Source organism: Myotis nattereri (assembly GCF_964212035.1).
Source record: "Myotis nattereri genome assembly, chromosome: 2".
Lineage (NCBI taxonomy): Eukaryota > Metazoa > Chordata > Mammalia > Chiroptera > Vespertilionidae > Myotis > Myotis nattereri.
The window spans coordinates 25,962,439-25,975,881 of record NC_138076.1 but is presented as its reverse complement, the minus strand read 5'-3'; the positions used below and the strand labels follow the sequence as shown (position 1 = coordinate 25,975,881).

The 13,443-nt window shown below is 48.7% G+C and overlaps 1 protein-coding gene across 2 annotated transcripts in view; it reads right to left on the bottom strand.

The window, feature by feature from the left end:
- Positions 1-3,678: 3,678 nt before the first annotated feature.
- Positions 3,679-13,443, bottom strand: part of GPAT4 (glycerol-3-phosphate acyltransferase 4) — a 38,540-nt gene continuing 28,775 nt past the window's right edge. For both annotated transcript variants that reach the window (XM_081084794.1, XM_081084795.1), the window contains exons 6-13: positions 12,760-12,849; positions 12,493-12,586; positions 11,790-11,905; positions 10,877-10,932; positions 10,338-10,423; positions 7,440-7,568; positions 7,282-7,361; positions 3,679-5,476 (exon numbers count right to left, since the gene is read on the bottom strand). In XM_081084794.1, coding sequence (XP_080940920.1) covers positions 5,368-5,476; positions 7,282-7,361; positions 7,440-7,568; positions 10,338-10,423; positions 10,877-10,932; positions 11,790-11,905; positions 12,493-12,586; positions 12,760-12,849 — 760 coding nt within the window. In that variant the 3' untranslated portion in view covers positions 3,679-5,367. The remainder of the gene's footprint in view (positions 5,477-7,281; positions 7,362-7,439; positions 7,569-10,337; positions 10,424-10,876; positions 10,933-11,789; positions 11,906-12,492; positions 12,587-12,759; positions 12,850-13,443) is intronic.

Here is a 13,443-nt window from a genome sequence, read left to right as displayed (position 1 = left end):
AGGGAGACAGCCTCTCAACCCCACCTTCCCTCGGCCTCCCACAGCCGGGCTATACCTACAGGAGGTGCAGGTACCTGTTGGATAGTGGCCCAGATGCCCCTGTAACTCCTTGTGCCAACCTCACTCCCCTCATTATTGTGAAAGCTGCACAGCAAGTCACTCCTTTCCTGTAGTTTCGTGTACTGGACTCAAAATCACCGGAAGTAAACTCATGGAGCACAAGAGACAAACATGACCTCCACTTTCCTGCCAAAGCCCTAACAACAAAGCAGAGGAAGTGATGTGAAGGGGAATTAACAAAGGCTAGGGGTGACGCCCCAGGTGAAACACTTCACAAGTCTCTCCTTTAACCTTGAAAGTGGACTTGAATTTTGCATGTAAAGCGCAGATCTGGTGTGACTCATTTTAGAAAGCTGTGCGGTCCTGTGGCTTCCCTGACTGGGCACACCCCTGCACCACCCTGGGTGGGGGTGGGGGTGGGGTGCGGCCCAAGCCTCAGAGCTCTGGGGAGAAGAAGCTGGTCCTTGACCAATCCCTGCACTGGGACAGGATGGGCCTCGGAGGGAAAACCCCTCTGTAAATGCACACCTGCTGGGCACAGTCACACGCTGGGCACAGTCACACGCTGTTTTCTGCTCTCCTGCTTCCTGGTCTCCTTCAAGGTCCCCTGATGTGGCAGCTTCCATCCCTAAGACCAGGACAGAAAAGGACCCCAAGCAGCAGCACAGAAACCTTGCAGCAGGTTTAAAACATTGTTATAAAAACATCTAGAAATGTGATTTAAACACCTAATAACATGAAATGTTGGACATCGAGGCCCGAGCGGAACTCACCAGCAAGTCCCCCTTCGAAAGCCCTCTGTGAACACCCATCACTGAATGAGAAGGGAAGTCATGGGCAGTAGCTGGAATCAGGGCAGGGCCAAGGACGAGGCGTTACAACTAGTGTTTAATAAAAACCCTTTTCTTAGCCAGGTTTGTTCCCTTTCTCAGACTTCCCTCTGGGAGTTCTGCTTCAGTGTTCATGGGTTGGGCCACTCTATATTCATGTCTGGGGCCATATTCGTCACAATGAAAAGATGTTAAAACCTTTACAGCCAACTTTAGACCAATGACAACCTCACAAAAAAGATTTCCAGTCTTCAGCTATTGGCTCACTTCTTACAATAATCCAGACAGCCAAATGTCCACATACCAAAACACAGTCGGTCTCTGGGCATTTCCTGCCACAAGGAGTCTTTGATTTGATCAGGATGCTAACAGGACCTGCAGTCTCACTTGTCTCATGAATCTCAAATGTCTGTTTGCCAAAGGCGCCATCACCAAGGTGCACCGCTCAGCCAGGGGAGGGCTGGCTGGTGGACAGGCAGGGTCTGTGCTACCCAGGAGGCAACTGAGGGGCAGGGCCCAGCCCGGGGACCTCACCACTCTCAGAAGCAAACACACAGTTCTTGACACGGCGCCCTCGGGCCTGCTGCTCCCCATAGAGTAGCCTCGGACTGGGACTGACGGAGATAAAGTTTCCCTGGGTCCAAGTTCCAAACTCGGCTGTTTTGTTTCTGTTAAAACGCAATTGTTTTTCTCTGGAGTGTGCGGTGACTGCTCGGCGTCAGGAAGATGTATGAAAACCTCCACTTCAATTCAGCATCCCTTTTCTCCCAGACAAACACGGTCGGATTTTAATAAATCAAAGAGCCACACTGTTTAATAAAAATTTATTGACTTACAAGTGATTATTTATCAAAAGACCATTAATAGCCGGTACTGAAATGATGTGTTACTGGGTGGTGCTGGGAGACTAATAGGAAATCAATGCAGCTGGCCAGCCAGAATGCATATGAGCAGCCCACCCCCCGACAGCTAGCGCAGTTCCACCAGCCAAATACACCAGACGCTACCCCTGGCGCAATGAAAAGTTCCCCCTTTTTATTTATCGTTTACAAATGAAATGATCAATACTTTTAATCTAGAGCAAAATTTATTAACTTTCCCATCGGAGAGAGACATATTGACTGGGGGGAGCGGGAGTGTTGGTGCGGTGGAAGATGGATGGCGGGATGGTCGTCTCTTAACGTGTCCAAGAGCCAGTGTGCATGCAGCTGCCCTTCCAGCGGGTGACCCAGGCCACACAGGCGAGTGCGGCCAGAGAAACCGAGGCTGGCCACCCTGGACGCACAGCAGGCGGATGGGACCTACGACTCAGGGACTCTCATGCATCAGGGACCGTGGGAAACACTATTCCTGACCATTGAGGTTTTGGCCAATTCCAAAACCTCAATGGCTGAATGTATAGTCCCACCATTGGTAGGTGCTGCGGCGGGCAGGGACAGGACGTGCCCTAGCCTCGGCACTGGGCTGGGCTGGGCACTCGGGGCTCTGTGCAGCACCCCCAGCACCTCACCCCAAACCTGTTATCACCTCTGAAGAGCAGCAACAGGGAATGGGTCTGACACAGTCAAGAATCAAGTTCCAAAGGTGGTTCTACTGTAGGATATAATTCGTATCTCCTTGTCTCACTTAGTAAAAGAGGGACATAATGCGGATGTCGTCTCAAACTGTTCCATCCACCTTAGCCCGGCTGAGCTCTGGCCTGGCCCACAGCTTTCTAGTGAGCTTCCTCTCGCAGGGGAATTTTACTACCCTCTTTAGAAAGTTCCTTCTCTAACTGGCTGGGGTAAAAAATCTATTTGAGTGAAAAAAGTCTTTCCATCAAACCCATCTGGGCCCACAGTCACCAACACGGCTGGGGACTCTCCTTTGCGCCTGGACACCCTCTGGTGGAGTTTCACTAGCCCCATTGTTTTGCAGGAAGCAAATGGCTTTAAAATGGCTTCTCAAAGTTTGAACTATGGTTTAAGTTACAGAAACTGCAGAGGTGGAAAAGGCTTTGGAGGTCATCTAGCCCAGGTCCTCAGTTACGGGGGAAGGCGCTGTCAGAGAAGCCCAGTCCAAGCAGCCAAGACGCCATAGATTTGGAAGTGGGACTGGAAGCTGCTGGTGCTCACGACTCATGAATGCCACACTTGGTTCTGTTCTAGGAGCACCGTCTTTGCTGCTGGGATCACAAGAGGGAGCGTATTTTGTGTTTTATATGCTTCTCTGTTATTATCCCTGAGTGCCACGAAGTTTTACCCCACAAGACCAACTCCGTTACCCCAAACCAAGCATTTTGACTTATGGAGAACTGGGGGCCTGCAGGGTCCCCAACCAGAACGATGGAACAGTCTGAAGTGTCTGCATGCTTGTAACAAGTGCTAAATTAACATGTTAGAGATTGTTGTGGGGCGTACTTCATCTCTCCTCTCCCCACTTAGTAAAAGAGGGACGTGATCATTGCTTAGTCTCCACAAGTTATTTCTTTACATAGTAGTGATTCTAAACCAGGTTCCTGCAATACTTTGTCATCAGCAGACAGTTTTGTTGAAAATAACGTGAGAAAAATAAAGATAAAATATTAAATACCTATGAAAATCATAAATGTATTCATCAGCAGGCTTTTTTCCCCCCAAGCAGGCTTTTTTTTTTTTTTTTAAAGGGAGTTTAAAGAGGGACCCTGGTCTTCAAGATCCATTTTTAAAGATGATTCCAGCAGCTTGAAAACACTGTAAATATCACCTCTTATAAAGGCTGATAATCGCTGTTTCCTCCTGAATACTTTGTAAAGCAGTTCATAAGGCGGTTCTTGCAGTCATAATAGTGTTTTTATTCAAGAGTAAAATGTTTCACTGGGTAGCAGGTAAGAGGAAATGGGGCAAAGAGGTTAGGCAGTGGTTAGGGCGAGTTACACTCAGGTGAGGCAGGCAAAGTGCTATCAATTCCGGAGCCTCAGGGGCGGGGCTTCATTCCCATGTCCCCAAATCGCAGGCTGGAGGTGGACTTGGAGGTGACACACACCACGGCTGGTGCAAAATCCCGAGAGGTGTGGTGACTGGGCCACGCGGAGTGGAGGGAAGTGGGGGGAGGATAAATGGCAGAGGCAAGGCAGCTCTCTTCTGAGGGCTTGGAAACTGGAAGACCCTTGACCCGGGAGCTGAGGGTGGCTTGGCTCTGGATCTGCCTTCAGTGCCTGCAGGTGGGCGCAGGGGGCCATGAAGCCTGCTGCTTCCCTCTGGCCGTGTGGTGCACACACACCACAGCCAGTCCTGCCCCGCACGGACTCTCCCAGGCCCCCGCTCCTGCCTGGCCCTGTATTTCCTCATGGCTTTCCACTGTCCTTACAGACTGCCCCGGCCATCCTGCACTCTCTCGCCCACCTCGACACAGAGTGCCCACATCACACACCTCTGGTCCCAGGGCACCGTCTGTGCAGAACTCCACATCTCCATCCCTGCTGGGAATTCCCAGTTAACCAGGGAGACGTGTGAACAGACATCCGATAGGCTTTCAAAGAGCAGCAGCAGAAGCTGTTGAACAATGCTAGTCCTCAGGCCAGAAGTCACGCTTACACCCGCCAGCCCTGGCTTCTGGGTTCTGTAACTTTGTTAAGAAACGTGTTGCTTAGGGTTACATCTAGGGGAGAAAGAGTGAAGGGAAAATCCCCTCTATTCATTCACCGTCAAAGACCATTTTATTTACTCATAAAACAACTCCGAAGCCTGGGCAGCGGCGCCAAGCTCTGCCCTTGTCCTGCCACCTCAGGGTCCTGGACCTGGAGCACTGAGCCCCATTGTCCTTCACGCACAGTAGCACTTCAGTCCCCACCACCACCCTGTGAGGTAGGTACCACCACCCCGCCCCTCCCGGTCCAGGTCACAGACGGTAAAACTGAGGCACGTGTTAACAAAGAGCAAGTCACATGGGAGTTTGGGGGGCACTGGAGTTTGAACGTGAAGTGACTCCTGGTTCCCACCACACCAGTCACTGGTCCGTCCTGCCTCTTCCCATGCCCTTGGGCGACCGCACGGGAATTTAACACTTCATCCTGCCGGAAGCCCCGGCAGACAACAGTTTCCTTTATCCAGTCGGCCAAGCCCAGGGCTGGGCGATGCGGGGCTGGCCGGCCACCCTGCCTTGCATGTGGGTGTCCCACGGCCCAGCACGGGAATGTGGCCGAATCTTCCCCACCACTCAGCCCCACGCGTGCACAGGTGGAGGGCTGACTTTAATGGCATTCATTCCTCCAACGGACTTAGTGTACAAGAAACAAGAAGGCCTCTCGTCCTGGGCGGCAACACCCAGTAGCACTCGCTTCAGAGGGCAAGCCCAGGCCCTGCGGCTCTGAAGAAGCTGGCGCCAGGATCCAGAGCAGCCCGAAGACCTGAGTCTGGAAGGAATGCAGCAGTGGGGGTGGCGGCGAAGACTCCAGCTGGCTCCCATCAGGAGTGCCAGGATTCGGGCACAGCGGCTCCGGCCAGCGGGAGGTGTGGGCTCAAGACCGGCTCCTGTCCTCGTGGTTCCCAACGATCATCTTGCTGTACAGCTTCTGCTGCTCCTCTTTGAAAGCATCCTTCACCTTCTCCCTCTTCAGACCACCATCCCTGGGGAGAGGAAGGCTGCATGTAAGGACGAAGCTTCCTGCCCCCCTGCACCACAGCCACTGCCCCATGCTGCCCAGAACCGAGACACCCCTGCAGAAACAAAGGTCCCCCACGGCCTCTCATCAGGGTGAGCTCAGAAACCGGCCCTGGACTGTGGAATCCAGCCTTTCTACCTCAAAACTCACTCCTGCTCGGGGCCAGAATTCACCACTCATGTTCAAGGTACTGTCATTGCTTAAGCCTACCAAGGAGTTTTAAGTTCTTTCTACTCCAACATTCATCCTCATCTTAAAAAAGACAAAGGAGGTATTCTGGCATTATGGAAAGTGAACCAAGCTTTAGAATCATCGAGACTTACAACAAACCGGTAAAATGGATCTGTGAAATAAAATCTGTAAAGTTCAGATCCAAGGATTCTCCAAGTTCATGCAAGCAATGAGCACAGGGGAAATACTGTGCTCTTCCTTCTGTGCTCAGGGCCAGTGCCATGGGGAGTCCCAGCACTTCCTCATATCCCCAATAATGCTTCCACTTGGATTTGCTTCTAAAGTCCCACTCCCACCCGTCACCTCAACTCTTCATCTACACCCTAGAATTATCACATCTTCGATGACTAAAGAGAATCCATGCCCGTTCAGTCCCCACCCGCCCTTTTCTTGAGTTACGGAGCGGTAGTGGTGGAAGTCTCTGATGAAGCCCCATCACTGGACAGACCTTACCCCAAGACCCGACACTGCTCCACCCTCTCACATCCACAGCAAAGGCGTCCTTTCAAAGGCAGCCACCTTGTCTTCCCCCAGCCTTGAGAGGGACCGTGAGCAGTGCATGAACATTCTGGCTCTACAAGCCTGTGAGACCCGAGTTCAAAATCTGGCCCCAGTGTTTGTTCTGTGACTTAGAACACTGGTTACTTAATCTCTCTGAGTTTCAGTCTGTCATCTGAAAAATAGGAGCAACAATTTCCATACTTCACGGAGCCCCTCTGAGGATGAAGTAAGATCACACGGAGCACCCACAAATGTGAATTTCCACACTTTTCCCACAATGTCCACTCCAAAAATGCCCTCCAGAGCCCTGTACTTAACCTTGGAGATCCTAATAAGCCAGAATGGTTTCCCTGAGCCAGCACTCATCCGTCACTCTCCTGTTATTGGAGTGTAACTACCTCGTAGTCCAGTGTAAGGGTCTGCAAACTATGGTCACAGGCCAAACACAGCCTGACACCTGTTCTTATAAGTGATGTTTTACTGGAACACACACGCTCATTTGTTTATGTGTCGACTCTGGTGGTTTTCCTGCCACAATGACGGAATTAAGCAGCTGCAGCTTAATGGTTCACATGGTCCACAAAGCCTAACATATTTACTGACGCTACAGAAAAAGTTTGCCAATTCCTGCCCTAGTAGGTAACACACTAAATGCAAAAATGGAAACCTGTGCCTTTCTAAGGATGATCCAATTTTGCCAAATATATGAGCTCAGAGCCCAGGACTCCTATGAGGGTTCCAGATCAGCATCAGGGCTCCCCCACCTGAAGGGACAAGACTGCTTGGTGCCCTGGTGGACGGGCACCAACCCCAGAGCTACAACTCACTGCTTTAGCCCAAGCATCCCGGGCTCCATGTCCCCCCGAGATCAGGGTAACAGAGGAGAAAGCAGTCAAACTGCTCACGCCCCAGGGCTGGTGAGCTTCATTCTCCACACCAGAGAGGGGAGGGGTCTTCGTAAATGAGGTCAACAACTTAGCATTTCCTTCAGAAACTGACATTCTCTCGGACCCAGCTGATAAAATCACATAGACTCACCACAGCAGGTCCACGAGTCCTCCCTGCCTGGCAATGGCGGATTTCACCCTATTTGCAAACTGGACAGCATCTTCATCTGCCTGTAAGAAAGTGAACGAGACTACTGAGCCCAGGCTCACACAGAGCTAAGTGAAGACCTCTGCAGCGGGGGTACCTACCTCTCTGGTCATGGGAGGCAGGTACCAAACGCTGCAGACGATGGCCCAGCTGGTCATCATTCTCAGCAGGTACGTCACCATCCCATACTTGCTGCTGTTCCAGAAGGCATCACCGAACTGAGGGTCATACTGAAAAACAGTGGGCAGCAGTTCTGACAATGAATGCGTCCTTGGGGCAGTGTCAGTATTAGAAAGCTGATTCTAGCCCCTCCACAAACACCTCTGAAGTAATGCTACTCCCGGTAATTCTGACCTCTAGAAACATGAACCTCCCTGACTGACCCAAAATACTGCTGTAGATTCCCGGGGAGGACACCCCTAGCAGCTTTCCTCAGACAAGTGTCCTCGTCTGCAGCATTTGCTATCAAGTTTTAAATACCATTTCTAGTGCCTTTGACCCAAGAGGAAACAACTAGAACTGCTTCTGTAATTACGCTCTAGCAAAGCTAGTTATCTGTTTGAGCAGGAGGCTCTGCTCTGACTGACCATCAGTGCTCCCGAGTAAGCGGACGCACAGCGACAGCACAGGTCTCCGCCCCAGAGATGCTGCACTTCCCACCAGGACGCAGGCTTATAAGAGACTTTCATTTGCCAACGACTCTAACGGAGGCAAAGGCTGTGATTCAACAGGATTTTGTGGGAAATGTAGCCAATGCTGTGGCCCTCACTCTCACCAAACAGAAGACTAATGTAAGTGGCTGGCAGGCCTGGTGGGAGGGGTCCTGGAGCGAGTTACAGAAGCAACAAAAGGAACTGAGCCTGAGGAGAATGCCTGAACAAAGCAGCATGGGACTGGTATCAAATGTCTGAAAGTCTATCATAGACAAGACGCGAGACTGGCTTAGTATGATTATAAAGCAAAGACCTAGGACCAGAGAGTGGAAAAATAAGAGGTGGGATCTCAAGCTGATGCCACACAACCAAGCTGCCAGCCGTGTGGACAACGCCCCTGCGGGGAAGAGCTCAGAAGGAACACAGGCAGGAGGCTGTGCTGGGGACCCTGCACTCAGGGCACAGACCTAGATGATCTTCCAGGCCTTTCAAGCCTAAGTTTTATGATTCGCAGAATAGGAATTGGATAATTATGCCCAGTTGAGAACCTGAGTACTGAAATGAAGATATTTAGATTTAATTACAGAAAATAAGAAATTTAGATATAACTACCGAAGGCTTAATGACTTCACATTATAATACCAAAAGGAAACCAAGGAGAAGAATGAGTTGTAAACATGTCTGTGATTTTAAAGTGTTGTTCTGTTTTGTAAAGCACTAACTATACTGCATAGATTTAAAAATGTGATATGTGTGAGTCCTTTGCTTAGGGCTGAGTCTCTATTCCATGCTGGGCAGACCCTATAGAGAGAAAAACAAGGCAAAAAGCTCAAAACAGCAATGAACTGCTCAAAATCAGATAATGACAATTTTGGTGGAAACAATTTTGGTGGAAGTATAGTAAGAGTCTTGAAATTCCTAAGGTTATCCAAGTTCGGTTACTGCAAACTGCACAAAACTAGAAAAGTATCTGTGGAGCCGAGCTCTTCATCTTACGGGGACTTTAACTTGCGACTGGAATGAAATGTTATGTGAAATTCACATGCCTTTTCTTTTAGAGAGGAGTCCTAACTGCCCCAAGGGTCTAGGTTCCGAAGCTGGTTAAAACCACCGCCCCAGCGCAGGGTGCCCGGCGGCATCAGCAATGCCCAGGAGGAGTCAGAAGCCCAAGCCGGCACCTGCGTTCTCACAGTCCCTCCAGGGGAGCTAATGCCGCCGAGACCCAAGGACCCACGCTGTCCAGTGAGCAGAGAAGGCTTCTGTCCAGTGGTCTGTTTTTAATAAACACGTACGGGGAAGCACTGGGTTCTCAGCACACTAAAATGCAGGGTGGCGTGCAAGCAGAGCAAACGCCACTCTCCACTCCTGCACCCACAGCAGACACTGCATCCCCCACAAACCTATCGAGCAGCCCTGACCCCTGGATCCGCTGCCCTGCAGCCACTCTTCATCGGCCATCCCTGCCCTGGTGCTGCACCCACCTGTAAGCATTTGCAAGAGGAGCACCTCTTCCCCCACTGCACCAGCTGTGCTGGCAAGATGAAGATAAGAAACAGTATTTTCACAGAATGCTCTGCAGACAATAGGCAGACCCTTGCAAAAGTAGGGAGACTAAATTCTAATTTCCACACAGCTCAAATTTCCTCACTATTTTACCCTGATTTCAACCTAAATACTTTAAACATGTTAACAACAGCCTATGTTGTTCAGAATAATGTAACAGCAAACTTTTAGAAATAATATTGTGTGTTTATAAAATCAAAAGAATGTGAAGGGGGAGGTGAGGGAAGGAGAAAAAGGGAAAATGAGTCCCATCTCTCTGGGTGAGTTTGAACAATTAGAGGTAGCAGTTCCTAAAAGGTGGGGTGATAGACTAGACAGGCCCTTAAGATCCACTTCACCTTATAAACTGTCCTTGGTACACAGATGAGCCGCCCTGCGCCCCTGCACCTTCGCCTCTCCACCAAGCACACAGATCTAGTGGGGAGCGCCCCCACTCCCTGCAGTAAGCCACCTCTTCAGGTGGAACACCTTCCATCCTAGCTAGGTTTATGAAGACAGGTAATAAGGGGGGAAACACAAAGCTTATAAAGCGTTCCCCACTTCCTGAATTGGTGGGGGCGGGAGGCGTGGGCTGGAATCTGGCTGTTCCACATTCCAGGACTCCCAGTCCCTTCTAACAGGTTGTGAACAAGGCCAAATTCTCCCAAGCACTCGACCCACACGGCCCAGCCCAGGCTGCTCTGCCGAAGAAGATCAACCCGCTGATTGTGCCACCAGCGCCTTCCTCCACCTTCTCCGCTGCAGCAGCCACAATGACCACACGCACCCTCAGAGGTCTTGTACCTTGATAGCAACAGGGTAAACCGTGGCTCCAATTTCAAAACTTCCCTTTTTGAACATCATCACGGATGTATTATTGATGCAGGTTCCTAAAATGCAAGAGAGAATAAAATGCTTTTTCTAACAGTTCTAATGACTCTTCAAACAGGACAAATCTGTCCTCTCCTCAGCTTATGAATGAACATTTAAGAGAGATGAGCAACATACTCAGTCACTTCCTATTCTCTTACGACAGGACCAGTCCTTGATGAGCACACACCAGCCTGGATAAAAGGCCAAAGACCCCTGCAGATTTGGCAGGTCTCAGTAATAACGCTACAGGAAGCTGAAGACAATACTACAGAAGGGATTCTGCGTTTTTAGCCCCATAACCAATCTAAAAGGACCTAACATTATTCGTGAAAACAGATAACCCCAACAAAGGCTGAGGAACTTGGTGCTGAGACAACTCCAGTGTCCCCATCCTGCACCCACCCCTCCTCCCCCCCCCCCCCCCCCCCACACAAACACAGCAGCCTCGGTGGTGATCAACGGCTTCTTACCCTCTGGGAAGATGAGGATAGGTAGCTTGCTTTTATCCTGCACGTGCTCAGTCAGTCTTTATAAGAGAAAAATAAAACAGAAGGTCAGACAGCCTTAGTCTATTATCACCAGAATGCATTTATGAATAACCTACATAGATGTGATACTAGATGCTGCATAAAAACAAGTGAACAAACATGACTCTATATTTTATAAACCCCAAATCTAAATCTCACAAAGATAAAACTCCTAAGGACAGGGAAAATGAGATGACTAGTATTTAATTCATACAATTATTCCATTAAGTATTAAAGTTTGTATACAGAGGACATTGCACAGACTTGGGACTGTCTGCAGGACACACCTGCTATGGGGCCTTGCAAAGAGCACCCCTAATAAACGCCTGCTACAGAACTTCTACCAGCCTTGCTAAGCTGGGCCTACATCCACCTGGCTTTACACCCTGTCCCTGAGAGAGGCAGCAAAGGGACTTTAGTGGCAGGTTCATGTGTCCCTATAAAAGGTGGTCTCAGTTGGGTCTGGATTCCTCTCAATTTACTGCAAAGCTCCTGCCATTACTTGCACCAGATTAATCCTTTTTTCAAGCTTGAAACAGGGAAGCACTTTGTTGCATTGCTCTAAGTTTGTTTTTATTTGTAATAGTAATTCCTTTTGAGATTTCAAGTAGCATATGTTGTTTGTTACAAGGGGTGCAAGAAATTAGAAAGGTTTAGACACATTACTAACGGTAAATAATATTAGGGTTTGTATAAATTTTTATATTTCGTGTTTTAGAAAAAACATTTTTATTATGAAAACAGTATAGGCTCAGTCTAGAAGACACCACAATTCTACCGTGGAGGGATAACTACCTCTAAAATGCATACTTCCTCTGTAACTGGTCATATAGACGATAGCATTTTGTTGATTTACCTTTTAGCCACCAGGTGGCGATCTTTCACCTCAGACCGCTCAAACCAGACGTGAGGGCAGGCCTTCACCATGGCTCTCTGAATCACACCCATAAGTCCCCCGTGCACTTGACCCACCTAATCTCAGACAAAGAAATAACTGGTAGTGAAGCCATCTTCACACAAACCGCCCCCCCTCTGTGAAAGCCCCAGATCCCACAAGGTAACCACACCAACCTCTCACACTCTAACATTTTATTGATAACCACAGGTTTCTTACTATTGAGAAACCACTATAGCCTCCCTGAATCTTACATTTCTCTTTTTAATCAGTGATACCAGAGATGTGTAATTCAAAACACAGCTGAAAATCCCAAAATGAAATAATGAAGCTGAATGACACCTGTGTAAAGTGCCCCCTGCACAGATTCCCCAATGCCCTGGAGCCCAGTACGTTCAAATCCTCCCTCCCTGTCTCCCCCCGCCTCCATGCCTAATCTCCAGCCACATTTTCAGTCACTCTGCTCAGAATATCTGCTATCAAAGTCCCAAGGAGTTCTCAGAAGCAACAAAGGCAAAAATCTAGACTGGAACCCGTACATAAACATGTTTACCTGCTCATACTCTTAACAGCGAGCTTAGTGAGGGGCCCAGAAGCCTCCCAGACCTGACTAGTCTCTAAAGTAAGAAGCCTGCCCCAAGAAAGCACAAGAAAGAAGTCTTACCATGGCATAATAGCCATCACTGGCTAAAATGATGACGTCAATAGGAGAGGTATGATTGGCCACACAGATGCCACCGTTTCTAGGCCTGTTTTTCCTGTTTAGAATGTATGCAAAGCAATACAAATTCAAGTGAAACAATTCATTTGGAACTCATCCCTCACCTCAGCTTCACTAGCGCTAACTGAAAGCTCAGAAGAGCTCCGCTTGGCTGGCTGTAGTTGGGTTGTGTTTTGCCAGCGCCACTTTCCCTCTGTATGTACCACTCACCTGTCGTGGTAGGTGATGATGGCTGTCAGGGCTCGCACGCAGATCCGGTAACACATTAAGTGAACGTGTTTACTCAGGAACTCCTTAAACCTGCAACAACAGGACAAAAGATTTTTGTTTTTCTTTTACATGTCAGAAGACAGGAAAAGTTACTGACTCCAACAATTTAACTATCACAGCCTACAGTCCTTTATGACTGCAGAGTATTTTGTAAGTATTAGTGTATATGGTAAAACCCTGTAATTTATTAGCATCTTTATGCCCATATATTAGGAAACAAAGCATGATGAGAATTGTTAAATTCACCTAAGTAAAGGGTTTAGAATTCATAGCCCTAGAATTTCCTGCACAGGTGAGTCTACTAGATTCCTTTCCTTCCCTTGAGGCAAAGAAAGGCCAGGGTCCAACCTCCTACCCAGCCTGGGCAAAGGAGAGGCTTATCTGCTCCAGAATTTCCCAGAAAAAGCAAATTTCTCCTTCAAAGAACAAAGAAGCCCTATATACATTTCTTACCCTTTTACCAATTTATTAACACAGTAGAATGCTTAAAGGTAAAGATTAGCTGTAAAACTTGCTAAAACTGGACTCTACAGTTTGTGGTTTCTTTCCTTTGTCTTTAAATGGGAAGAGTGTGAGGGTTAGAGAGCTAGACCGGTAAAAAAAGACTACAGTGCTGATGCCATT